This window comes from Artemia sp. Qi Xiang Cuo, chromosome 15, assembly GCF_049724085.1.
Source record: "Artemia sp. Qi Xiang Cuo chromosome 15, ASM4972408v1, whole genome shotgun sequence".
NCBI classification, from domain to species: Eukaryota; Metazoa; Arthropoda; class Branchiopoda; order Anostraca; family Artemiidae; genus Artemia; species Artemia sp. Qi Xiang Cuo.
In genome coordinates this window covers 27,726,764-27,754,434 of record NC_142808.1, presented here as the reverse complement: position 1 = coordinate 27,754,434, position 27,671 = coordinate 27,726,764, and the positions used below count along the sequence as shown (strand labels likewise).

The 27,671-nt window shown below is 37.7% G+C and overlaps 1 protein-coding gene across 2 annotated transcripts in view; it reads right to left on the bottom strand.

The window, feature by feature from the left end:
• LOC148943512 (uncharacterized) overlaps positions 1–27,671 on the bottom strand; it is a 204,707-nt gene that overhangs the window by 98,436 nt on the left and 78,600 nt on the right. For both annotated transcript variants that reach the window (XM_089101541.1, XM_089101542.1), the window contains exon 3: positions 19,603–19,698. In XM_089101541.1, coding sequence (XP_088957667.1) covers positions 19,603–19,698 — 96 coding nt within the window. The remainder of the gene's footprint in view (positions 1–19,602; positions 19,699–27,671) is intronic.

The following is a 27,671-nucleotide window of genomic DNA, read 5'->3' as shown; positions in this document are numbered from 1 at the left end:
GAACTTGCTTTCAAATGTCTTTTGACAAGTATTGCTCAGTGTTGAGGTATCTAAAAAGCTGTAAAGTAAAGTTCTGTGTGAATAGGATGGATGCTTCAAGTTTTAAAATGGGTTTAGGAGGTAAATTATGTAAGGAACTTGCTCTGAAATACATTTTGAAAGTTTTACTTTGTTTTGAGGTATAGAAACAGCTGTAAAGTAATGTTGTGGGTGAAAAGGATGGTTGCTTCAGCTTGTATAATGTGTTAGGGAGGGACAGTGTGAAATGAACTTGCTCTGAAATGCCTTTTGAAAAGTATAGCTTGGTGTTGAGGTATCCAAAAAGCTGTAAAGTAATGTTGTGGGTGAATAGGATGGATGCTTCAACTTGTAAAATGGGCTTAGGAGGGACACTATGAAAAGAAGTTGCTCTGAAATGCCTTTTGAAAGGTATTGCTTGGTGTTGAGATATCCAAAAAGCTGTAAAGTAATGTTGTGGGTGAAAAGGATGGCTTCTTCAAGTTGTAAAATGGGTTTAGGAGGGACATTAAGATATGAACTTGCTCTGAAATGCCTTTTGAAAAGTATAGCTTGGTGTTGAGATATCCAAAAAGCTGTAAAGTAAAGTTGTGGGTGAAAAGGATGGATGCTTCAACTTGTAAAATGGGTTTAGCATGGAAAATTAAGAAAGGAACTTGATATGATATGCCTTTTGAAAGTATTTCTTGGTGTTGAGATATCCAAAAAGCTGTAAAGTAAAGTTTTGGGTGAAAATTATGGATGATTCAAGATGTATAATGGGTTTAGGAGGGACATTAAGAAAGGAACTTGCTCTGAAATGCCTTTTGAAAGCATTGCTTGGTGTTAAGGTATCCAAAAAGCTGTAAAGTAAAGTTGTGGGTGAAAAGGATGGATGCTTCAACTTGTAAAATTGGGTTTAAGAGGGAACATTAAGAAAGGAACTTGCTCTGAAATGCCTTTTGAAAAGTATTGCTTGGTGTTGAGGTATGTAAAAAGCTGTAAAGTAAAGTTGTGGGTGAAAAGGATGGATGCTTCAAGTTGTGGAATGGGTTTAGGAGGGACATTATGAAAAGAACGTGCTCTCAAATGTCTTTTGACAAGTATTGCTCGGTGTTGTGGCATCTAAAAAGCTGTAAAGTAAAGTTCTGTGTGAAAAGGATGGATGCTTCAAGTTTTAAAATGGGTTTAGGAGGGAAATTAAGTAAGGAACTTACTCTAAAATACCTTTTGAAAGTATTACTTGGTTTTGATGTATCCAAAAAGCTGTAAAGTAAAGTTGTGTTTGAAAGGGATGTCTACTTCAACTTTTAAAATGTGTGTCGGAGGGATATTAAGAAACGATCTCTCTCTGAAAAACCTTTTGAAAGGTATTGCTTTGTGTTGAATTATCAAAAAACTGTAAATTGAAGTTATGGGTGAAAAGGATGGATGCTTATATTTGTAAAATGGATAGAGTAGGGAACATTAAGAAAAGAAGTTGCTATGAAATGTCTTTTGAAAGTATTGCTTGGTGTTAAGGTATCCAAAAAGCTGTAAAGTAAAGGTTTGGGTGAGAAAAGGATGGATGCTTCAACTTGTAAAATTGATTTAGGAGGGACATTATGAAAAGAACGTCCTCCGAAATGAATTTTGAAAAGTATTGCTTTGTGTTGAGGTATCCAAAAAGCTGTAAAGTAAAGATGTGGGTGAAAAGGATGGATGCTTCAAGTTGTAAAATGGGTTTAGGAGGGACCATTAAGAAAGGAACTTGCTCTGAAATGCCTTTTGAAAAGTATTGCTTAGTGTTGAAGTATCCAAAAAGCCGTAAAGTAAAGTTGTGGGTGAAAAGGATGAATACTTCAAGTTTTAAAATGGGTTTAGGAGGGATATTAAGAAAAGAAGTTGCTCTGAATTTCCTTTTGAAAAGTATTGCTTGGTGTGGAGGTATCCAAAAAGCTGTAAAGTAAAGTTGTGGATGAAAAGGATGGATGCTTCAACTTGTAAAATGGGTTTAGGAGGGACATTAAGAAAGGAACTTGCTCTGAAATGCCTTTTAGAAGGTATTACTTGTTGTTGAGGTATCCAAAAAGCTGTAATGTAAAGTTGTGGGTGAAAAGGATGGATGCTTCAACTTGTAAAAGGGGTTTAGGAGAGACATTATGAGAAGAACTTGCTCTGAAATGCCTTTTTATAAGTGTGTTGAGGTATTCCAAAAGCTGTTAAGTAATGTTGTGGGTGAAAAGGATGGATGCTTCAAGTTGTAAAATGGGTTTAGGCTGGACATTAAGAAAGGAACTTGTTCTGAAATGCCTTTTGAAAAGTATTGCTTGGTGTTGAGGTATCCAAAAAGCTGTAAAGTAAAGTTGTGTGTGAAAGGGATGGATGCTTCAACTTATAAAATGGGTTTAGAAGGGAACATTAAGAAAGGAACTTGCTCTGAAATGCCTTTTGAAAGTATTACTTGGTGTTGATGTATCTAAAAAGCTGTAAAGTAAAGTTGTGGGTGAAAAGGATGGATGCTTCAACTTGTAAAATTGGGTTTAGGAGGGAACATTAAGAAAGGAACTTGCTCTGAAATGCCTTTTGAAAAGTATTGCTTGTGTACCACAATTTTAGATAGGGATGTAGAATAAAATAAGAAAAATAATTGAAAATTTTTAAAACTCCTACTGGGCAGTAACTAATGACGGGACGTCATTATTTCATGGGAAGGGTGACATGTACCATGAGTAAGATGTGATGTATTTGAAATACCAAAATAAAGTTCCTTTCTAAAGATAATTCCGATTTCTTATAATTAAGCTAAATCTAGTTGCAAAAATGAAAAGTCCTTAATCAGCAAAAAGAGAAATTGCATTTCTAGCTTCAGTCAGACAACGGCGCTAGTCGTTCGAATTTCGCTAAGATAATTGTAGCAAGAAAATGCAATGCATAAAATTTCCAAGGAAATTTAAAAGGCAAAGAACTGTGTGAACTCCTGAATCATCTGAAAAATCTTTAAGAGATTATTGGACGAGGATTCGCGTCCTGGTGGCACGTGAGCCAATGGCAGGCAGTCCCTACAGCGCAGGACGAAAGATCTGCGTTTGGGAGTGCGGTAAATGTGTTTTTTAATTTGAATGTTAAGTTAGATCTAAAACGGCTCGTACCGCAAATAATCTAGGTCACCATTATTGTTTTCATTGAAGTGACCCGTTGCTGTACAACTAAACATGTAAGTTCAATAAATATATTGTCTTTTTATATGTGTTTGTTTCACTTATATGTCTGAGTCTAGTCCGATAGGAGGTAATTAGTTCGCCAGTCTCCAAGGTAAATGCTCCCAAAGGAATCTGATCTCCAGATAGCACAAGAAAGAAGAAGCCACATTTGTATGTCTACATATTCAATTTTCTCTCATTCATTGAGAGCGGCGCTAGCCTAGTTGACACCATCTCCAGCGCTATAAGTGGCGCTATAGGAGAAATCCCTATCACCACAGTAGCGAATCTTCCCATTACCACAACATAAATTCTTCTATCGCTAAACTTGGTGATGAGGTATCTAAAAAGCTGTAAAGTAAAGTTGTGGGTGAAAAGGATGGATGCTTCAAGTTGTAGAATGGGTTTAGGAGGGACATTATGAAAAGAACTTGCTCTGAAATGCCTTTTGAAAAGTATTGCTCAGTGTTGAGGTATCTAAAAAGCTGTAAAGTAAAGTTCTGAGTGAAAAGGATGGATGCTTCAAGTTTTAAAATGGGTTTAGGAGGGACATTAAGTAAGGAACTTGCTCTGAAATACCTTTTGAAAGTATTACTTGGTGTTGAGGTATCCAAAAAGCTGTAAAGTAAAGTTGTGGGTGAAAAGGATGGGTACTTCAACTTGTAAAATGGGTTTAGGAGGGACATTATGAGAAGAACTTGCTCTGAAATGCCTTTTGAAAAGTATTGCTTGGTGTTGAGGTATCCAAAAAGCTGTAAAGTAAAGTTTTGGGTGAATAGGATGGATGCTTCAACTTGTAAAATGGGTTTAAGAGGGACATTATGAAAAGAAGTTGCTCTGAAATGCCTTTTGAAATGTATTGCTTGGTTTTGAGGTATCCAAAAAGCTGTAAAGTAATGTTGTGGGTGAAAAGGATGGATGCTTCAAGTTGTAAAATGGGTTTAGGATGGACATTAAGAAAGGAACTTGTTCTGAAATACCTTTTGAAAAGTATTGCTTGGTGTTGAGTTATCCAAAAAGCTGTAAAGTAAAGTTGTGGGTGAAAGGGATGGATGCTTCAACTTATAAAATGGGTTTAGAAGGCAACATTAAAAAAGGAACTTGCTCTGAAATGCCTTTTGAAAGTATTGCTTGGTGTTGAGGTATCTAAAAAGCTGTAGAGTAAAGTTGTGGGTGAAAAGGATGGATGCTTCAACTTGTAAAATTGGGTTTAGGAGGGAATATTAAGAAAGGAACTTGCTCTGAAATGCCTTTTGAAAAGTATTGCTTGGTGTTGAGGTATCTAAAAAGCTGTAAAGTAAAGTTGTGGGTGAAAAGGATGGATGCTTCAAGTTGTAGAATGGGTTTAGGAGGGACATTAAGAAATGAACTTGCTCTGAAATGCCTTTTGAAAGGTATTACTTGTTGTTGAGGTATCCAGAAAGCTGTAATGTAAAGTTGTGGGTGAAAAGGATGGATGCTTCAACTTGTAAAATGGGTTTAGGACAGACATTATGAGAAGAACTTGCTCTGAAATGCCTTTTTAATAAGTGTGTTGAGGTATCCAAAAAGCTGTAAAGTAATGTTGTGGCTGAAAAGGATGGATGCTTCAAGTTGTAAAATGGGTTTAGGATGGACATTAAGAAAGGAACTTTCTCTGAAATGCCTTTTGAAAAGTATTTCTTTGTGTTGAGGTATCCAAAAAGCTGTAAAGTAAAGTTGTGTGTGAAAGGGATGGATGCTTCAAATTGTATAATGGGTTTAGAAGGCACCATTAAGAAAAGAAACTTGCTCTGAAATGCCTTTTGAAAAGTATTGCTTGGTGTTGAGGTATCTAAAAAGCTGTAGATTAAAGTTGTGGGTGAAAAGGATGGATGCTTCAAGTTTTATAATGGGTTTAGGAGGGACATTATGAAAAGAACTTGCTCTGAAATGCCTTTTGACAAGTATTGCTTGGTGTTGAGGCATCTAAAAAGCTGTAAAGTAAAGTTCTGAGTGAAAAGGATGGATGCTTCAAGTTTTAAAATGGGTTTAGGAGGGACATTAAGTAAGGAACTTGCTCTGAAATACCTTTTGAAAGTATTACTTGGTGTTGAGGTATCCAAAAAGCTGTAAAGTAAAGTTGTGGGTGAAAAGGATGGGTACTTCAACTTGTAAAATGGGTTTAGGAGGGACATTGTGAGAAGAACTTGCTCTGAAATGCCTTTTGAAAAGTATTGCTTGGTGTTGAGGTATCCAAAAAGCTGTAAAGTAAAGTTGTGGGTGAAAAGGATGGTTTCTTCAACTTGTAAAATTGGTTTAGCAGGAACAATAAGAAAAGAACTTGCTCTGAAATGCCTTTTGAAAGGTATTGCTTGGTTTTGAGGTATCCAAAAAGCTGTAAAGTAATGTTGTGGGTGAAAAGGATGGATGCTTCAAGTTGTAAAATGGGTTTAGGAGGGACATTAAGACAGGAACTTACTCTGAAATGCCTTTTGAAAAGTATAGCTTGGTGTTGAGGTATCCAAAAAGCTGTAAAGTAAAGTTGTGGGTGAAAAGGATGGCTGCTTCAAGTTGTAAAATGGGTTTAGAATGGAACATTAAGAAAGGAACTTTCTATGAAATGCCTTTTGAAAGTATTGCTTGGTGTTGAGATATCCAAAAAGCTGTAAAGTAAGGTTTTGGGTGAAAATGATGGATGCTTCAAGCTGTAAAATGGGTTTAGGAGGGACATTAAGAAAGGAACTTGCTCTGAAATGCCTTTTGAAAGCATTGCTTGGTGTTAAGGTATCAAAAAAGCTGTAAAGTAAAGTTGTGGGTGAAAAGGATGGATGCTTCAACTTGTAAAATTGGGTTTAGGAGGGAAAATTAAGAAAAGAACTTGCTCTGAAATTCCTTTTGAAAAGTATTGCTTGGTGTTGAGGTATCTAAAAAGCTGTAAAGTAAAGTTGTGGGTGAAAATGATGGATGCTTCAAGTTGTATAATGGGTTTAGGAGGGACATTATGAAAAGAACTTGCTCTGAAATGCCTTTTGACAAGTATTGCTTGGTGTTGAGGTATCTAAAAAGCTGTAAAGTAAAGTTCTGAGTGAAAAGGTTGGATGCTTCAAGTTTTGAAATGGGTTTAGGAGGGACATTAAGAAAGGAACTTACTCTGAAATGCCTTTTGAAAGTATTACTTGGTTTTGAGGTATCCAAAAAGCTGTAAAGTAAAGTTGTGGGTGAAAAGGATGGGTGCTTCAAGTTGTAGAATGGGTTTAGGAGGGACATTATGAAAAGAACTTGCTCTGAAATGCCTTTTGACAAGTATTGCTTGGTGTTGAGGTATCTAAAAAGCTGTAAAGTAAAGTTCTGTGTGAAAAGGATGGATGCTTCAAGTTTTAAAATGGGTTTAGGAGGGACATTAAGTAAGGAACTTGCTCTGAAATACCTTTTGAAAGTATTACTTGGTGTTGAGGTATCCAAAAAGCTGTAAAGTAAAGTTGTGGGTGAAAAGGATGGGTACTTCAACTTGTAAAATGGGTTTAGGAGGGACATTATGAGAAGAACTTGCTCTGAAATGCCGTTTGAAAAGTATTGCTTGGTGTTGAGGTATCCAAAAAGCTGTAAAGTAAAGTTGTGGGTGAAAAGGATGGATGCTTCAACTTGTAAAATGGGTTTAGGAGGGACATTATGAAAAGAAGTTGCTCTGAAATGCCTTTTGAAAGGTATTGCTTGGTGTTGAGATATCCAAAAAGCTGTAAAGTAATGTTGTGGCTGAAAAGGATGGATGCTTCAAGTTATAAAATGGGTTTAGGATGGACATTAAGAAAGGAACTTGTTCTGAAATGCCTTTTGAAATGTATTGCTTGGTGTTGAGGTATCCAAAAAGCTGTAAAGTAAAGTTGTGTGTGAAAGGGATGGATGCTTCAACTTATAAAATGGGTTTAGAAGGCAACATTAAAAAAGGAACTTGCTCTGAAATGCCTTTTGAAAGTATTGCTTGGTGTTGAGGTATCTAAAAAGCTGTAGAGTAAAGTTGTGGGTGAAAAGGATGGATGCTTCAACTTGTAAAATTGGGTTTAGGAGGGAATATTAAGAAAGGAACTTGCTCTGAAATGCCTTTTGAAAAGTATTGCTTGGTGTTGAGGTATCCAAAAAGCTGTATAGTAAAGTTGTGGAGGAAAAGGATGGACGCTTCAACTTGTAAAATGGGCTTAGTACGGAACATTAAGAAATGAACTTGTTCTGAAATGCCTTTTGAAAGGTATTTCTTATTGTTGAGGTATACATAAAGCTGTAATGTAAAGGTGTGGGTGAAAAGGATGGATGCTTCAACTTGTAAAAGGGGTTTATTAGAGACATTATGAGAAGAACTTGCTCTGAAATGCCTTTTGATAAGTGTGTTGAGGTATCCAAAAAGCTGTAAAGTAATGTTGTGGCTGAAAAGGATGGATGCTTCAAGTTGTAAAATGGGTTTAGGCTGGACATTAAGAAAGGAACTTGTTCTGAAATGCCTTTTGAAAAGTATTGCTTGGTGTTGAGGTATCAAAAAATCTGTAAAGTAAAGTTGTGGGTGAAAGGAATGGATGCTTCAACTTATAAAATGGGTTTAGGAGGGAACATTAAGAAAGGAACTTTCTCTGAAATACCTTTTGAAAAGTATTTCTTGGTGATGCGGTATCCAAAAAGCTGTAAAGTAAAGTTGGGGGTGAAAAGGATGGATGCTTCAAGGTGTGTAATGGGTTGAGGAGGGACATTAAGACAGGAAGTTGCTCTCAAATGCCTATTGACACGTATTGCTTAGTGTTGAGGTATCTAAAAAGCTGTAAAGTAAAGTTCTGAGTGAAAAGGATGGATGCTTCAAGTTTTAAAATGGGTTTAGGAGGGACATTAAGTAAGGAACTTGCTCTGAAATACCTTTTGAAAGTATTACTTGGTGTTGAGGTATCCAAAAAGCCGTAAAGTAAAGTTGTGGCTGAAAAAGATGAGTAGTTTACCTTGTAAAATAGGTTTGGGAGGGACATTATGTGAAGAACTTGTTATGAAATGCCTTTTGAAAAGTTTTGTTTGGTGTTGAGTTATGAAAAAAGCTGTAATGTAATGTTGTGGGTGAAAAAGATGGATGCTTCAACTTGTAAAATTGGTTTAGCAGGAACATTATGAAAAGAAGTTGCTCTGAAATACCTTTTGAAATGTATTGCTTGGTTTTGAGGTATCCAAAAAGCTGTAAAGTAATGTTGTGGGTGAAAAGGATGGATTCTTCAAGTTGTAAAATGGGTTTAGGATGTACATTAAGAAAGGAACTTGCTCTGAAATGCCTTTTGAAAAGTATTGCTTGGTGTTGAGGTATCCAGAAAGCTGTAAAGTAATGTTTTGGGTGAAAAGGATGGATGATTCAAGTTGTAAAATGGGTTTAGTAGGGAACAATAAGAAAGGAACTTTCTATGAAATGCCTTTTGAAAGTATCCAAAAAGCTGTAAAGTAAGGTTTTGGGTGAAAATGATGGATGCTTCAAGCTGTAAAATGGGTTTAGGAGGGACATTAAGAAAGGAACTTGCTCTGAAATGCCTTTTGAAAGCATTGCTTGGTGTTAAGGTATCCAAAAAGCTGTAAAGTAAAGTTGTGGGTGAAAAGGATGGATGCTTCAACTTGTAAAATTGGGTTTAGGAGGGAATATTAAGAAAGGAAATTGCTCTGAAATGCCTTTTGAAAATTATTGCTTGGTGTTGAGGTATCTAAAAAGCTGTAAAGTAAAGTTGTGGGTGAAAAGGATGGATGCTTCAAGTTGTGGAATGGGTTTAGGAGGGACATTATGAAAAGAACTTGCTCTGAAATGCCTTTTGACAAGTATTGCTTGGTGTTGAGGTATCTAAAAAGCTGTAAAGTAAAGTTCTGAGTGAAAAGGTTGGATGCTTCAAGTTTTGAAATGGGTTTAGGAGGGACATTAAGAAAAGAAGTTGCTCTGATATGCCTTTTGAAAAGTATTGCTTGGTGTTGAGATATCCAAAAAGCTGTAAAGTAAAGTTGTGGGTGAAAAGGATGGATGCTTCAAATTGTAAAACTGCTTTAGAAGGGACATTAAGAAAAGAAGTTGTTATGAAATGCCTTTTGAAAAGTATTGCTTGTGTTGAGGTATCCAAAAAGCTGTAAAGTAAAGTTGTGGGTGAAAAGGATGGGTACTTCAAATTGTAAAATGGGTCTAGGAGGGACATTAAGAAAAGAAGTTGCTCTGAAATACCTTTTGAAAGGTATTGCTTGGTGTTTAGTTATCCAAAAAGCTCTAAAGTAAAGTTGTGGGTGAGAAAAGGATGGATGCTTCAACTTGTAAAATTGATTTAGGAGGGACATTATGAAAAGAACTTGCTCTGAAATGCCTTTTGAAAAGTATTGCTTGGTGTTGAGATATCCAAAAAGCTGTAAAGTAAAGTTGTGGGTGAAAAGGATGGATGCTTCAAGTTGTAAAATGGGCTTAGGAGGGAACATTAAGAAAGCAACTTTCTCTGAAATGCATTTTTAAAAGTATTGCTTAGTGTTGAAGTATCCAAAAAGCCGTAAAGTAAAGTTGTGGGTGAAAAGGATGAATACTTCAAGTTTTAAAATGGGTTTAGGAGGGATATTAAGAAAAGAAGTTGCTCTGAAATACCTTTTGAAAAGTATTGCTTGGTGTGGAGGTATCCAAAAAGCTGTAAAGTAAAGTTGTGGATGAAAAGGATGGATGCTTCAACTTGTAAAATGGGTTTAGGAGGGACATTAAGAAAGGAACTTGCTCTGAAATGCCTTTTGAAAGGTATTACTTGTTGTTGAGGTATCCAAAAAGCTGTAATGTAAAGTTGTGGGTGAAAAGGATGGATGCTTCAACTTGTAAAATGGGTTTAGGAGAGACATTATGAGAAGAACTTGCTCTGAAATGCCTTTTGATAAGTGTGTTGAGGTATCCAAAAAGCTGTAAAGTAATGTTGTGGGTGAAAAGGATGGATGCTTCAAGTTGTAAAATGGGTTTAGGCTGGACATTAAGAAAGGAACTTGTTCTGAAATGCCTTTTGAAAAGTATTGCTTGGTGTTGAGGTATCCAAAAAGCTGAAAAGTAAAGTTGTGTGTGAAATGGATGGATGCTTCAACTTATAAAATGGGTTTAGAAGGGAACATTAAGAAAGGAACTTGCTCTGAAATGCCTTTTGAAAGTATTGCTTGGTGTTGAGGTATCCAAAAAGCTGTAAAGTAAAGTTGTGGGTGAAAAGGATGGATGCTACAACTTGTAAAATTGGGTTCAGGAGGGAACATTAAGAAAGGAACTTGCTCTGAAATACCTTTTGAAAAGTATTGCTTGGTGTTGAGGTATCTAAAAAGCTGTAAAGTAAAGTTGTGGGTGAAAAGGATGGATGCTTCAAGTTGTAGAATGGGTTTAGGAGGGACATTATGAAAAGAACTTGCTTTGAAATGCCTTTTGACAAGTATTGCTTGGTGTTGAGGTATCTAAAAAGCTGTAAAGTAAAGTTCTGAGTGAAAAGGATGGATGCTTCAAGTTTTAAAATGGGTTTAGGAGGGACATTAAGTAAGGAACTTGCTCTGAAATACCTTTTGAAAGTATTACTTGGTGTTGAGGTATCCAAAAAGCTGTAAAGTAAAGTTGTGGGTAAAAGGATGGGTTCTTCAACTTGTAAAATGGGTTTAGGAGGGACATTATGAAAAGAACTTGCTCTGAAATGCCTTTTGAAAAGTATTGCTTGGTGTTGAGGTATCGAAAAAGCTGTAAAGTAAAGTTGTGGGTGAAAAGGATGGATGCTTCAACTTGTAAAATGGGTTTAGGAGGAACATTATGAAAAGAAGTTGCTCTGAAATGCCTTTTGAAATGTATAGCTTGGTTTTGAGGTATCCAAAAAGCTGTAAAGTAATGTTGTGGGTGAAAAGGATGGATTCTTCAACTTCTAAAATGGGTTTAGTATGTACATTAAGAAAGGAACTTGCTCTGAAATGCCTTTTGAAAAGTATAGCTGGGTGTTGAGGTATCCAAAAAGCTGTAAAGTAAAGTTTTGGGTGAAAAGGATGGATGCTTCAAGTTGTAAAATGGGTGTAGTAGGGAACATTAAGAAAGGAACTTGCTATTAAATGCCTTTTTAAAGTATAGCTTGGTGTTGAGATATCCAAAAAGCTGTAAAGTAAAGTTTTGGGTGAAAATGATGGATGCTTCAATCTGTATAATGGGTTTAGGAGGGACATTAATAAAGGAACTTGCTCTGAAATGCCTTTTGAAAGCATTGCTTGGTGTTGAGGTATACAAAAAGCTTTAAAATAAAGTTGTGGGTGAAAAGGATTTATGCTTCAACTTGTAAAATTGGGTTTAGGAGGGAAAATTAAGAAAGGAACTTGCTCTGAAATACCTTTTGAAAAGTATTGCTTGGTGTTGAGGTATCTAAAGAGCTGTAAAGTAAAGTTGTGGGTGAAAAGGATGGATGCTTCAAGTTTTGTAATGGGTTTAGGAGGGACATTATGAAAAGAACTTGCTTTCAAATGCCTTTTGAAAAGTATTGCTCAGTGTTGTGGTATCTAAAAAGCTGTAAAGTAAAGTTCTGTGTGAAAAGGATGGATGCTTCAAGTTTTGAAATGGGTTTAGGAGGGAAATTAAGAAAGGAACTTACTCTGAAATGCCTTTTGAAAGTATTACTTGGTTTTGAGGTATCCAAAAAGCTGTAAAGTAAAGTTGTGGGTGAAAAGGATGGGTACTTCAACTTTTAAAATGTGTTTAGGAGGGACATTATGAAAAGATGTCGCTCTGAAATGCCTTTTGAAAGGTATTGCTTGGTGTTGAGATATCCAAAAACTGTAAAGTAATGTTGTGGGTGAAAAGGATGGATGCTTCAATTTGTAAAATGGATTTAGTAGGGAACATTAAGAAAAGAACTTGCTCTGAAATGCCTTTTGAAAGTATTGTTTGGTGTTGCGGTATTCAAAAAGCTATACATTAAAATTTTGGATGAAAAGGATGGCTGCTTCAAGTTTTTAAATTGGTTTAGGACGTACATTATGAAAACAACTTGCTCTTAAATGCCTTTTGAAAGTATAGCTTGGTGTTAAGGTATCCAAAAAGCTGTAAAGTAAAGGTGAGGGTAGAAAGGATGGATGCTTCAAGTTGTAGAATGGGTTTACTTTACTTACTTACTTACTTAACTCCCATCCGGCCGGATTGGCTGACTCGGGGCTTCTCCTCTGACAGAACTATGGCAAAGCTTCTTATACGATTCCCTGTTCGCTGCAGTCTGAAGGAGTACCGACAGGGGATGGCTGGGAAAGTTTTCCCTCCAGCACTTGGGAGGTCATCCTTTTAGGCGGGAGGCATCAATCCTTCCTTCAAACGCAATTTTCGGAAGTTGGGCTGGGGACATCTGCTGAACGCGGCCTAACCATTGAAGCTGTTGAAGCCGGATGGTCTGCATGATGGTCTGGGAATAGTTGAGCGAAGACAATAGCCGTTCGTTTGATATTCGGTCAAGGTAGGTGATGCCAGCAAGCTTCCTGAGGGATTTTGTTTCAAAGGCCGCCAACCGGCGTTTACCTTAAGCTTTCAAGGTCCATGTCTCTGCTCCGTACGTTGCTACTGGAACCACAAGAAATCGAAAAAGGCGTGTTTTTAGTTTCAGCGACAGATGGTTGTTTTTCAAGATCGATCGCAGACTTGAAGCATGCTGAGGCAAGGGCGAGGCGTCGTTTAATGTCTTTTGAGGAGTCGTGTGTGGTCGTAACCTCACTTACTAGGTAAAAGAAATTGTAAACCCACTCGATTTCTTCCCCCTGGATCATAATTTTGCTAGGTTGAAGGCCTGTATCTGTATGCCACGTTACCTTTATGGTTTTGTATTGTTAGCATTGATATTCATCCCAAAGGAACTAGCTGCATGATCAATATCGTTAGCGCTTGATTGCAGTTCCTCTAGTTGTTCGTTTAGGCGATTAATGTCGTCGGCGTATGCAAGCAAGTCAAAGAGGTGTCCACTGATGAGTGCTCCCGTGTCATTGGGCACCAGTGCCAGTACAGCATTCAGGAATAGGCAGAACAGAGTGGGGGAGAGTAGGCATCCTTGCAGCACTCCTGAAGAGGTTGAGAATTCTTCAGTAAAGCCTTCGCTGGTCTGCACCATGCTTCTCGACTTCTCGTACATGCTCTTGATAATGTCAATAATGTCAGTGGGAAAACCGTAGTGTGCCAGGATGTGCCATAGGCCATCTCGCCAAATTAGATCGAAAGCTTGTTTGAAATCGATAAACAGCTGGTATAGCTCTTTCCCGAATTCCAGGTATCTTTCCATAATCTGTCTGATTACAAAAATTTGGTCTATGGTGGATCGGTTTTGATGGAAGCCAGCTTGATATTCAGGGATTACGTGTCTTGTCAGGTTTCTGATCCGATCAAGGAGAATTTTCGTAATGATTTTAGCTGGTTGGCAAGTAAGCGATATGGGTCTGTAGTTTTCGCAGTTACTTTTACATCCTTTCTTGTGCAAGGGCACTATGACAGATTTCGACCAAGACTCAGGGAAGTATTTTATTTCCCCTACAGCTGTTACTATTTTGTAGTACAGATCAACGACGACATCACATTCCACTTTTAGCAGTTCTGCCTGTATATTGTCTATTCCGGGTGCCTTATTTGACTTGAGGGATTTGAGTGTGGCTTCTACTTCTGACCTTAAGGGTGGTGGGGGTGGTTCCTCATCTCTGTGTGCTGGGAACTTTCGAAGCACTTCAGGATCTGGGTTTACTGTGAGATTAAGCTTTTCCTGGAAGTGTTCTTTCCAGCGATCTCGGATTCCGGCACAAGTAGTGATTTTGTGTCCATTTTTATCTAAGAGATCGAGGCACTTCGCTTCTTTGCGGTTTTTCAGCTCTCTAGCACGTTTGAACATGAGGTGTGAGTTACCCCTACGGGAGTCCTCCTCACACTGCCGATATTTTTCAGTAGTCATGTCTTTTAGTGCTTGGCGGGTTTTCTTCTCAATTTGACGTTTAAGGTTTTTGAATCTATCCTTGCTTTCTCGATCTTGCTTGTTTTGGAGAGTTCGTTTCTCGGTACACATATCAATAATCTACTGGGTAATCCATGGCTTCTCTTCTGCAGATTTACAGCCAAGGACGAGCTCAGCTGTCTCGCATACGGCCAGGCTGCTTTGCGAAACAAGTAGATCGATGTCGGCTGGACTCAGCAGATCAGGTGTTTCTTGCAAGGTCTTTGACAGTCGTTCGTTGAGCTGCATTATGTACTCTTGTCTCGTCTTAAGGTCTTTAAGGGCTTTTATCCGGAATCTTGGTACTTTTTGTTTTGGCTTGACAACGGCCTTTAATCTTAGGCGAAGCGATGACATGGGGAGATTGTGATCACTATCAAAGTCCCCACCTCCTAGCGTCACTGTGTCTGTGAATAAGATTTCCATCGGCTGGATACTAGTATATAATCTATCATGTTGGCAGTCCTTCCATCGGAGCACCACCACGTGACTTTTCTCTTTCGTCTGTGCTTGAACATTGTGTTTGTGATAAAAAGCTCGTTATCTCGGCAGAATTCAGTGAGTCGTTCTCCTCTGCCGTTGATCAGTCCGATCCCGAACTTGCCCATGACATCTTCGTTTCCGCTATTGTCACTCCCCACGATGGCATTGAAGTCCCCGAGGACTAACACGATGTCTTTCTTCGGAATGGTGTCGACAAGGCTCTAGAGCTGAGAGTAGAAATCTTCCGACTCTTCGTCCGACCTTGATGAATCCGGAGCATAGACCTGTACCACGGAGAGGTTTTTGAACTTGCTTTTGAGTCGGATCATCATTAATGTCTCCGAGACAGACACCACTGATAGAAGAGATTTCCTTGCTGCTTTTGTCAGCAAAAAGCCGACTTCTTGTCTGTGTGTTCCGTCTTGTCTTCCAGAAAGCAGGAGGGTTGCGTCTCCCATCTTTTCTTCGCCGATACCTGGTAGATGAGTCTCTGAGAGGCCGATGATGTCCCAATTGTAGTGGTTTGCTTCACGGAGGAGTATGTCTTTCTTTCCTGGTTTCGAAAGTGTCCGAAGATTTAACGTGCCGATTCTGGTGGTGATTTTTGTAGATAAAACCGGTCTAGCGTCCGTTTGTGATGGACTTGTCAAACGTTGCCTTGATTCGTTTCCAACGCTGTTGGCTGTCAATAAATCGGTTGCCCCGGATGGGGTAGCTTGTCCGTCGGTTTCCCCGGACGCGGTAGCTTGTCCGTTGGTTTCCCTGGACGCGGTAGCCCTATTTCGTGTTCTCATTGATTGCCTAGTCATAAATCATAAAGAGGAAAAGTTTCTTGGCTAGATTTTGAAGCAACGGCAAGCCAATCCTCTCTGCTTCTAGCCGGGACCGTTGACACCCTCGAGTGTGTCTTCCGCTCTTCGCAGTTGTCCTCGCTGGGAGGATCATCCCACTGGGCATCAAGGCGTCACCAAGTAATTTATCCCATTACTGGGGGTTAGGAGGGACATTATGAAAAGAACTTGCTCTGAAATGCCTTTTGAAAAGTATTGCTTGGTGTTCAGGTATCCAAAAAGCTGTAAAGTAAAGTTGTGGGTGAAAAGGATGGATGCTTCAAGTTGTAAAATTGGTTTAGGAGGGACATTAAGAAAAGAACTTGCTCTGAAATGTCTTTTGAAAGTATTGCTGTGTGTTTAGGTATCCGAAAAACTGTAAAGTAAAGTTGTGGGTGAAAAGAATGGATGCTTCAACTTGTAAAATGGGTTTAGGAGGGACATTATGAGAAGAACTTGCTCTGAAATGCCTTTTGAAAGTATTTCTTGGTGTTGCGGTATCCAAAAAGCTGTAAAGTAAAGTTGGGGGTGAAAAGGATGACTTCTTCAACTTGTAGAATGGGTTTAGGAGGGACATTATGAAAAGAGCTTGCTCTGAAATGCCTTTTGAAAAGTATTTCTTGGTGTTGAGATATCTAAAAAGCTGTAAAGTAAAGTTGTGAGTGAAAAGGATGGATGATTCAAGTTGTAAAATGGGTTTAGGAGGGACATTAAGAAAGGAACTTACTCTGAAATGTCTTTTGAAAGTATTGCTTGGTGTTGATGTATCCAAAAAGCTGTAAAGTAAAGTTGTGGGTGAAAAGACTGGGTACTTCAACTTGTAAAATGGGTTTAGGAGGGACATTATGAAAAGAACTTGCTCTGAAATGCCTTTGCGAGTATTGCTTGGTGTTGAGGTATCCAAAAAGCTGTAAAGTAAAGTTGTGGGTGAAAGGGATGGATGCTTCAACTTGTAAAATTGGGTTCAGGAGGGAACATTAAGAAAGGAACTTGCTCTTAAATACCTTTTGAAAAGTATTGCTTGGTGTTGAGATATCTAAAAACCTGTAAAGTAAAGTTTTGGGTGAAAAGGATGACTGCTTCAAATTTTAAAATAGGTTTAGGAGGTACATTAATAAAGGAACTTGCTCTGAAATTAATTTTGAAAAGTATTGCTTGGTGTTGAGATATCCAAAAACCTGTAAAGTAAAGTTGTGGGTGACAAGGATGGATGCTTCAACTTGTAAAATGGGTTGAGGAGGGAAATTATGAAAAGAACTTGCTCTGAAATGCCTTTTGAAAAGTATTGTTTGGTGTTGAGGTATCCAAAAAGCTGTAAAGTAACGTTGTGGGTGAAAAGGATGGATGCTTCAAGTTGTAAAATGGGTTTAGGAGGGACATTACATAAAGAACTTGTTCTGAAAAATATATTCGAGGGGAACCAAAAGGTTGGGGGATGGGGCACTTCTGTGTCTCAAATGCGCAAATAAAAAAGTATTAAAAAAAATGGGGGGCAAAAAAGTTAGGGGGGGGCTCTTTGGGGCATTTGGTGGGTTGGAGGGGCCTTTGGGTTGGAGTATGGGGGGTCGGGGCCCTTTGGGGCTAGGGTAGAGGACCTCACAACACTGTTCAAATACAACTTGTGTATTATAACGACCACAGAGTTTCACCCTCAAATCCTCTTCTAAAACCTCTTCTAAAATCATCTTTTAAAATGTCTCTAACTGTTTCGCCAAAATAAGTCCCTAAAATGTCCCAAACAGTTTCGCCCAAATAACCCCTAAACGCAATTTCTGCGTGTTCCTTTTGTTTTTTATGTTCTTGCGATGTCGTATTTGAAACTTCTAGGAAACCCTCTCACGCGTTATTCTCTTCATCTCTAAGATCAAAATATCTCTTCCCCACCGTTAATGCGCATTTGCAAACTTCACCCGGAAACAATTCTCCTGGACGAGCACCAAAGACATTAATAAACTTCACCCGGAAACAATTCTCCTGGACGAACTCCAAAGACATTAATAAACTTCTCCCTGGAAACAATTCTCCTGGACGAATACCAATTTCTCGGAAACGTGTTTTCCCTGGGGATTCCATGCCCATATATGGTGCCCCGTTGGACTGACAGCATAGGTGTTCTCCCTAGGGACTCTATGCCCATATATGGACTCCCCCCATATCAATAGGGTCATTTCTACTTGTGAAAACGGTGTGGCAGTGCCATTCCACTCTTATGTTTGAATTTTGCACGACCTGGCTCTATTAAACCCGAGATATCGGCCTGTCCCCTCCACAACGCCTCGCTCTTTACGCTAAAGTTTTTTATTGTTTTTAAAAATAAAGTTATGAGACAGAGTCAAAAAGACCGTAAAGAGCCAGGCGTTGAGAAGGGGACAGCCCATTTCATATAGAGTATAATTTCTGTTCTTTTTAAGTTTTAATGTCGCTCCTTGCTTTCAGTTAAAAAAAACTTGTTTTATATTTAATTTTAGAACGTTTCTGAATTAATATAGCTTTGATTTTGGCTCACTGTACATGAATAATTAAAACTAAATTTGCATACTAATTTTACTTCTTTTTTTTGGCTAAATGGCTTTCTCGAAATTCGTTTCTCATGTAACTTACGAATTAACTTTCGTAACGAACTTCTATAATCGTATATTTTTATTACGTATATTAGGGGGCTTGCTCCCTAGTCCATATCACGCTCTTTACGCTAAAGCTCAAATTTTGTTCTGATTCTTTAAGAACGACCCCTTAATCACAAAGGCCGTAAATTAGAATAAATAGCTCTGATGAAAGTACAAAAAAAAGCTTTAGCGTAAAGAGCGAGGTAATAACTTGAAGGCGAACCCAATCATATACCTAATAATTTGTGTTCGTTGTAAGTTTTGATGTTATCCTTACTTTCAGTTGAAAAAACTGTTTTTTTTAATTTAATTTCTGATCGTTTTTCTAATTAATGCTGGGAAATCCAGTACCCCCTTCATAGCCATGTTTCTTCTCCCGTGAAAACTTCCTCCATGGAAAGATCCTCCCAAGTGACCCTCGATCAAGCCCCCCCCCAAACTACTAGAAAAAATCCCCCGAAAACTTCAGTATACTTCCCAATAACTAATACTCTATGTAAACATTGGGTAAAGTTCATAACTTGCAGACGGTCCCCCGGGGACTTTGGGGGATTAAGTCATCCTCAAAGACATACCATAAACACTAGCCACGAATTTTTTGATTATTTATTTTATTAAGAGTTTGTTGTTATACCTTTAAACTTAGTTTAAACATATTTAAAGGTGCATTTGTGTTATATGATTATGTTAATGAGAATGTGATTAAATTATCATATAAAGTTGAATATACACCACTTAAAAGTACTTCTATAAATTTAGATTGCACTAGTGCAGATTTTGTGTTCTAGTTTTTTCTTTTTAATAAATTTTTTAGATGTATTATATAGTTTTGAAATTTCGAGCGTCAGCAGAAATAATTTCCTTTCGTGACACCAGAAAAACTTCAATTCTGTCAAAAAAATGGCATAAGGACGATCCATAAAAAAGGGTGAGAGGATTTTTCACAGCAAGGGAATACAGGGAATAATTGATGAAAGATTAGAGAATTAGGATATTGTAACATATAAACTTTACTTTTATAATTTATGACAGCCGATAGATTATGAAAGACACAATATCCGAGCTTATAGACATAATGCTAAGCAAAGAGTGTTGCACTGTATTCTGAAGCTATTTTTGATGATCTAAAAGTTTTTACTTAAAAAAATAAGATTTGTATGAAAGTAAAGAATTTTTGGATAACAGCAAACACCATCTTTAAGGTTCAATACGAACAGAAATTAACCTAAATAGACATGGTAGGCTCACCTTTACATTACCAACTTTCGAGTTGCTGGAAGATTATTAGAATTTTATAGATGTGGCCGGTTGGTGATTGCGAACATAAAATATTAACTTACTGTCTTTCAAAATGATTGACCTGTAAAGATTTCCGTCAAAATCAAATATACTTACATCACCGCTTTCATTCTAAAAGCATTATGATAATTAAGTTTAACTTTAACTCATTGAATGAAGGAACTGCTGCCCCCTTCTATTTAGATTAATTTATGGTTACTTTGAATTTTGACGTTACTTTTTGCTTTCATGCAAAGAAATGATTGGTGTAATTTTCTATAAGGCTTACCTGGGAGTTGTGTTTGTGCTAAAAATACTTGTAACAGCTGCCGTCGAAGTAAAAGGTACGGTGGTGTCCTTTACTGTTGTAGTGATCCCACTTGAACTGGAGAAGTATAAATTAGTCACACTTTCATTATAGAAAATGAAATTTTGAAATACTGAAAATTACAAACACAATAAATAAAATTCTGTTTTGACTGTTTATAGGCTACTTAACTAAAAAACAAGCTAAACTCTAAAGTTGTCATCCGTTTTATAGATTGAACAGAACCAGATAATAGGGGTTTTTAAACTAGATGACCTTTTGTAAGGAAGCAACAAAATAAGCCGATGAGGCAGTCCAAATCATGCTTATTCACTTTCAATGATTTGGGCAAACATTCACCCTTACTTTATTCACTGTTTTTTTTTATTCTTCTTTTCTTTTCATTCCAATAGAAAGATTTCAAAATCAGTCAAAATATAATGTTGTTCATCCTTGTGTTTGTGGAAGATCAAAAATGGACTCTTTCTTCCAAAAATACTGATTCCAGTTTTGTTTTGTACGAAAAAGAAACAGTATCTTAAAGACGAAGTATCAGGCAAACTTCTAGTTTCTGCAGCTCAGTTTTACAGTCAAGAGGCTTTATTTTTTCAAAGAACGTAGTTAAAATTATGTTCTGAGTGAAAGAGGGGAATAAGGGTAGGCTGGGGATCGAAAGCATAAAAGAAAATTGTTGGCCACAAATGTGCCGATTTTTATTTAAAATTTTTTAAGAATATTGCACTTGAGGGCGGACGAGGGTTCTAGAATTCATTGAAGTCCTATTTAACATGTTTACGCGGTTTATTCAATACTAGGTCAGTAAAAGTACGTTTGGACCGGGACAAAAATGCAACAAAAGGTTTTTTTACATCAAAATGTTCAGAAAAAATCGCTAGACAACATATCCAAAACCCGCTAAAATTGCTCCCCGGGAAAACCTTCTGGGGCTGCTTAAAAAGGGTGGAAGGGGGCAAAAAATAGGTTTTCCATTTTTGACATTTAGGAAGCCTTTTTTTACACTAAAATATTCATAAGAAATCGCTGAGCAACATATTCAAAATCTGCTAAAATTGACCCTTCTGAAAAATCTTCTACGAGCCCTTAGAAGAAGAAAAATCTTCTTCAAAGGGGTGGAAGGGACAACAAAATCGGTTTTTTCTTTTTTGACAATTAGGAAGCTTTTTTTAACAAAAATTATCAGAAAAAATCTTTGAACAACATATCCAAATTCTGCGAAATTCGCCCGCCGGAAAAACCTTCTGGGGCTGCTTAAAGGGGGTGAAAGGGGTGAATTTTTTTTTAATTTTGGTTATTTCTGTACGTTTGGTGACTCGATTCTGGTATAAATCAGCTCGCAGAAACCAAAAATGATGTTAGTTTTATTGTAACTCCTCTGTAACTTAAATTAAACTATAAAAAAGATTTTAATAACTCCATCGCAAAAATAAAGGAAATAGCTTTTCTTCCGAAATGTTAAAAAGATCAGATCAATGAAAAGCCTGAAATACTTCAAACAGCAACTCAGGAAAATGGGCAATTTAAAGGAGCAGAGAAGTACTTCACTCTTTTTTGCTTCGCTAGTCGTTGGAAACCTGGTTATCCGATGAGAATCAACCGTGTGAAGACCAGACTGCAGAAAAGGGGAAACTATAGGCATAGACGCATAGAAACTTGAACAATCATTCTTATTATCGGCTTCTTTTACAGTTGGAAAACCAAAACATTAACACGTCTATATATAAATCACAGTTTTGATAATCATCACTTTTAGATCACATAATATTGAGAATCATCATTGTATTAATGAGCACTGCAAAAGAGCACAACCACCGTTATTGCAGAACACTAAAATTCTTCTTCTTCTAGAGATGTTGGTTTAGAGTTATTACAGCTTGTTCCCATGTACTCTCCGCAAGCAAGTGTGCAGGGCATATCATTCTTACGGCAAGTGCATCTGGCCGTATCGAAGCCTAATTTGCATTTGCAGCGGATAATTTGAAGAAGAATTTGGGGAGCTGGTTCTTCTCCGTCATTACTGGGATGTAACTATCAGCAGAGAGTCGCCATCCCTAGTTCTCCGGTTTCATCACAGCAGCCTCGCTTTTCCATTCCATTACCTGCAAATACAGGTGAAAAGAATGGAGCTTCGCAGTTTAGGGTGTGAGAGGCATCCGATCAGGGCAGACAAATGCGGAAGAGGAAAGTAGGGTGGCCATAACGAATCCGAGAGGGGCACCATATATGGGCATAGAATACTGACAGAAGTTTACAACATTGCTGCATAAGATAGGTACTATTTCGTACTTTAAAGCACCATTTTCAAGGTCGATTTATTTGTTGTTTCTAAGTGTATTGACTCCGGGACGAAGTTTGCATATGCGCACTGAATTCTAACGGTAAAATGTATTGATCAACGAAGGGGGATAGATTTCTGAGAAATTGATTGCATAATCGACTAGGACAAGAGGGGAAGTAGATTTCTGGGAAATTGACTTGAATAATCGGCAGAGAATTATTGATCAACGAAGGGGAATTAAGAAACAATATGGCTTCTTTGATCTTTAGGTCTGAGGGATAAATGGTCTTCAGTGACAGAGATAAATTAATATTCTATTTTTTAAATATGGCTTCTCAGGTCATTAGACTTAGCGATAAATTAATATTCTATCGAAGCCTTAATAGAGTAACCAAGAACACCTTAGAGATGAAGAGATTAACGCGGGAATTTTTTCATGGGAATTTCAAATGTGACAGCGCAGGGATGCCAAAACAAAAGGAACACGCAGAAATTACGTTTAGGGATTAATTTGGGCGATACTGTTTGAGACATTTTAGAAGATGATTTGGACGAAACCGTTTGAGACATTTTAGAAGATGGTTTGGGCGAAACAGTTTGAGACATTTTAGAAGATGATTTAGGAGATGATGTGGGGTGAAACTCTGTGGTCATTATAATACATAAGTTCCATTTGAACAGTGTTGTGAGTTCCCCTACCCCCCGGGCCCCCAAATGCCCCCTGCGCCCCCAAACGCCCCCGGGCCCCGAAAGGCCCCCCTCCCCATTTTTTTAATACTTTTTTTGTGCACTTGAGACACAGAAGGGCCCCCACATGTCAAAAGGCTTTATTATATCTTTTCAGAACAAGTTCCTTTCTTAATATCCTTCTTAAACCAATTTTACAAGTTGAAGTACTCATCCTTTTCACACACAACTTTCCTTTACAGCTTTTTGAACACTCCAACACCAAACAATACTTTTCAAAGGCTTTATTATATCTTTTCAGAACAAGTTCTTTACGTAGAGTCCCTCCTAAACCCATTTTACAAGTTGAAGTACTCATCCTTTTCACAAACAACTTTACCTTACGGCTTTTTACATACCCCAACACCAAGCAATACTTTTCAAAAAGGCATTATTATATTATTCCAGAACAAGTTCTTTTCTTAATGTCCCTCCTAAACCAATTTACAAGTTGAAGTACCGATCCTTTTCACCCACATACAACCAGAAAAAGACAGGCACTTTAGACATACAAACCAACAAAGACAGACACTTCCGACTTACAAACCAACAAAGACAAACACTTCAGACATACAAACGGAGAAAGACAGGCACTTTAGACATACACACCAATACAGACAGACACTTTAGACATAAAAACCAAAAAAGGCAAACACTACAGACTTACAAAAATAGAAAGACATGCACTTTAGACATATAAAACAACAAACCGTTTCTCGGGGTGTATGTTTGAATCTATATGTTTGTATGTGACTCTCACTCTTTTTGCTTGTGTGCCCGGGCATGTGTTTACATCTCCCACTGTCTGTCTTTGTTGGTTTGTATGTCTAAAGTACATGTCTTTCTTTGTTTGTATGTCTGAAGTGTTTGTCTTTGTTGGTTTGTATGTCTGTAGTGTCTGTCCTTGTTGGTTTGTATGTCTAAAGTGTCTGTAATTGTTGGTTTGTATGCCTGTGGTGTCTGTCTTTGTTGGTTTGTATGTCTAACGTGCATGTCTTGCTCTGTTTATATGTCTGCAGTGTTTGTCTTTGTTTTTTTTATGTGAGAAGTGTCTGTCTTTGTTGTTTTGTATGTCTAAAGTGCCTGTCTTTCTCTGTTTGTCAGTCTGAAGTGTTTGTCTTTGTTCGTTTGTATGTCTAAAGTGCTTGTCTTTCTCTGTTTGTATGTCTGAAGTGTCTGTCTTTGTTGGTTTGTATGTCTGAAGTGTCTGTCCTTGTTGGTTTGTGTGTCTAAAGTGCATGTCTTTCTCTGTTTGTATGTCTAAGGTGTTTGTGTTTCTCTGTTTGTATGTATGAAATGTTTGTCTTTGTTGGTTTGTATGTCTGAAGTGTCTGTCATTGTTGGTTTGTATGTCTAAAGTTCATGTCGTTCTCTGTTTGTATGTCTAAAGTGTTTGTCTTTGTTGGTTTGTATGTTTGAAGTGTCTGTCTTTGTTGGTTTGTATGTCTAAAGGGCCTGTCTTTCTCTGTTTTTATGTCTGGAGTGTTTGTCTTTCTTGGTTTCTATGTCTGAATTGTCTGTCTTTGTTGGTTTGTAAGTCTAAAGTGCCATGTCTTTGTTGGTTTGTATGTCTGAAGTGTATGTCTTTGTTTGTTTGTATGTCTAAATTGCTTGTCTTTATCTGTTTGTATATCTAAAGTGTTTTTCTTTCTCTGTTTGTATGTTTGAAGTGTTTGTCTTTGTTGGTTTGTATGTCTATAGTGCCTGTCTTTCTCTGTTTGTATGTCTGAAGTGTTTGTCTTTGTTGGTTTGTATGTCTGAAGTGCCTGTCTTTGTCGGTTTGTATGTCTAAAGTGCTTGTCTTTCTCTGTTTGTATGTCTGAAGTGTTTGTCTTTCTATGTTTGTATGTCTAAAGTGTTTGTATTTGTTGGTTTGTATGTCTAAAGTCCCTGTCTTTGTTTGTTTGTATGTCTGAAGTATCTGTCTTTGTTGGTTTGTATGTCTAAATTGTCTGTCTTTCTCTGTTTGTAGGTCTGAAGTGTTTGTCCTTGTTGGTTTATATGTCTGAAGTGTTTGTCATTGCTGATTTGTACGTCTAAACCGCCTGTCTTTTTATGTTTGTGTGTCTGAAGTATCTGTCAGTGTGTGTTTTTTTGTGTGTTTGGTTTGTTATTGTTGGCTTGTATGTCTCAACCGTTATTCGTTGTTGGCTTGCGTTATTGAGGTTACCGTTATTGTTAGTCTGTATATCTAAATTGATTGTCTTTCTATGTTTGTATTTTTTAAGTGTCTGTCTTTGTTTGTTTGTATGTCTAAAGTCTTTGTTTTTGTTGGTTTGTATGTCTAAAGTTACTGTCTTTGTTTGTTTGTATGTCTGAAGTGTCTATCTTTGTTGGTTTGTACGTCTGAAGTGTTTGTCTTTCTCTGTTTGTATGTCTGAAGTGTTTGTCCTTGTTGGTTTATATGTCTGAAGTGTTTGTCATTGATGAGTTTTACGTCTAAAAAAACCTTATTTCTATGTTTGTGTTTCTGAAGTGTTTGTCTTTGTTGTTTTTTATGTCTAAAGTGTCTGTCTTTGTTGGCTTGTATGTCTCAAGTGTTTGTATTTGTTGGTTTGTATGTCTAAAGTGCTTGTTTTTCTCTGTTTGTATGTCTGAAGTGTCTGTCTTTCTCTGTTTGTATGTCTAAGGTGCATGTTTTTCTCTGTTTGTATGTCTAAAGTGCCTGTCTTTCTCAATTTGTATGTCTGAATTGTGTGTCTTTGTTTGTTTGTATGTCAGAAGTGATTGTATTTGTTTGTTTGTATGTCTATAGTGTCTGTGTTTGTTGGTTTGCATGTCTATAGTGCATTTCTATCTCTGATTTTATGTCTTAAGTGCCTGTCTTTGTTGGTTTGTAAGTCTGAAGTGTATGTCTTTCTAGGTTTTTATTTCTGAAGTGCCTTTCTTTCTCTGTTTGTATGTCTGAAGGGCTTGTCTTTGTTGGTTTGTGTGTCTGAAGTGTATATCTATGTTGGTTTGTATGTCTGAAGTGTCTCTCTTTTTTGTTTTGTTTGTCTGAAGTGTTTGTATTTGTTAGTTTGTATGTCTGAAGTGTCTGTCTTTGTTGGTTGGTATGTCTAATGTATCTGTCTTTCTCTGATTGTATGACTAAAGTGTATGACTTTGTTGGTTTTTATATCTTAAGTGCATGTCTTTCTCTGTTGGTGTATCTGCACTGTATATCTTTGTTGCCTTGTGTGTCTTAAGTGCCTGTCTTTGTCTTTGTTTGAGTGTAAGATTGAGGTGTCTGTATTAGTTGGGTTGCATGTCTAAAGTGTCTGTCTTTGTAAGTATGTATGCCTAAAATGCATGTCTTTCTCTGTTTGTATGTCTAAAGTGTCTGCCTTTCTCTGTTTGTATGTCTAAAGTGTTAGTCTTTGTTGGTTTGTATGTCTAAAGTGACTGTCTTTATTGGTTTGTATGTCTGAAATGTTTGTCTTTGTTGGTTTGTATGTCTAAATTGTCTGTCTTTATATGTGTTTATGTCTGAAATGTTTGTCTGAAATGTTGGTTTATATGTCTGAAGTGTTTGTCATTGTTGGTTTGTATGTTTATAGTGTCTGTCTTTGTTGGTTTGTATTTCTGAAGTGTCTGTCTTTATTGGTTCGTATGTCTAAAGTGCTTGTTTTTCTCTGTTTGCATGTCTAAAGTATTTTTATTAGTTTTTTTGTATATCTATTGTGTATTACTCTGTTGCGTTATAGGTCAAAAGTGTATGTCTTTTTTGATATGCATTTCTGAAGTGTCTACTTTTCTCTGCTTATATGTCTGAAGTGCTTGTCTTTGTTGGTTTGTATGTCTGAAGTGTCGGTCTTTGTTGGTTTGTATATGTGAAGTGTCTTTCTTTGTTGGTTTGTATGTATGAAGTGCTTGTCTTTCTCTGTTTGTATGTAGAAGTGTCTGTCTTTCTTGGTTTGTATGTTTGAAGTGTCTGTCTTTCTCTGTTTGTATGTCTAAAATGTATGTCTTTCTCTTTTTGTATGTCTGAATTCTTTGTCTTTGATGGTTTGTATGTCTGAAGTGTCTGTCTTTGTTGGTTTGTATGTCTACAGTACCTGTCTTTCTCTGTTTGTATGTCTGAAGCGTTTGTCTTTGTTGGTTTGTATGTCTGAAGGGTCTGTCCTTGTTGGTTTGTATGTCTAAAGTGTCTGTCTTTTTCTGTTTGTATGTGGGTGAAAAGGATGGGTACTTCAATTTGGTAAATTGGTTTAGGAGGGAAATTAAGAAAAGAACCTGTTCTGAAATAATATAATAATGCCTTTTTGAAAAGTATTGCTTGGTATTGGGGTATGTAAAAAGCTGTAAGGTAAAGTTGTGTGTGAAAAAGATGAGTACTTCAACTTGTAAAATGGGTTTAGGAGGGACACTACGTAAAGAACTTGTTCTGAAGAGATATAATAAAGCCTTTGAAAAGTATTGTTTGGTGTTGGAGTGTTCAAAAAGCTGTAAAATAAAGTTGTGGGTGAAAAGGTTGAGTACTTCAACTTGTAAAATTGGGTTTAAGAGGGATATTAAGAAAGGAACTTGTTCTGAAAAGATATAATAAAGTCTTTTGACATGTGGGGGCCCTTCTGTGTCTCAAGTGCACAAAAAAAGTATTAAGGAAATCGGGAGGGGGCCTTTGGGGACCCGAGGGCCTTTGGGGGCCCGAGGGGATTTTGGGGGCCCGGAGGGCCTTTAGGGGCCCTTAGGAGCCTTTCGGAGCTCTGAGGCCTTTTTGGGCCCGGGGACCTTTGGGGGACTGGAAGGTGTTTTGGGGCTCGGGGGGCATTTGGGGGCTCGGGGGTCCTATGAGGGCTCGGGTGGCCTTTGGGGGCCTGGGGGGCCTTTGGGGGCCTTTGGGGGCTTGGGGACCTTTGGGGACCCAGGGGGCCTTTGGGGACCCAGGGGGCCTTTGGGGGCTCGGGGGTATTTGGGGGCCCGGGGGCCCATTGGGGTTGGGGTAGGGGACCTTATAACACTGTTCAAATGGAACTTGGGTATTATAACAACCACAGAGTTTCACCCCAAATCATCTTCTAAAATATCTCAAACTGTTTCGCCCAAA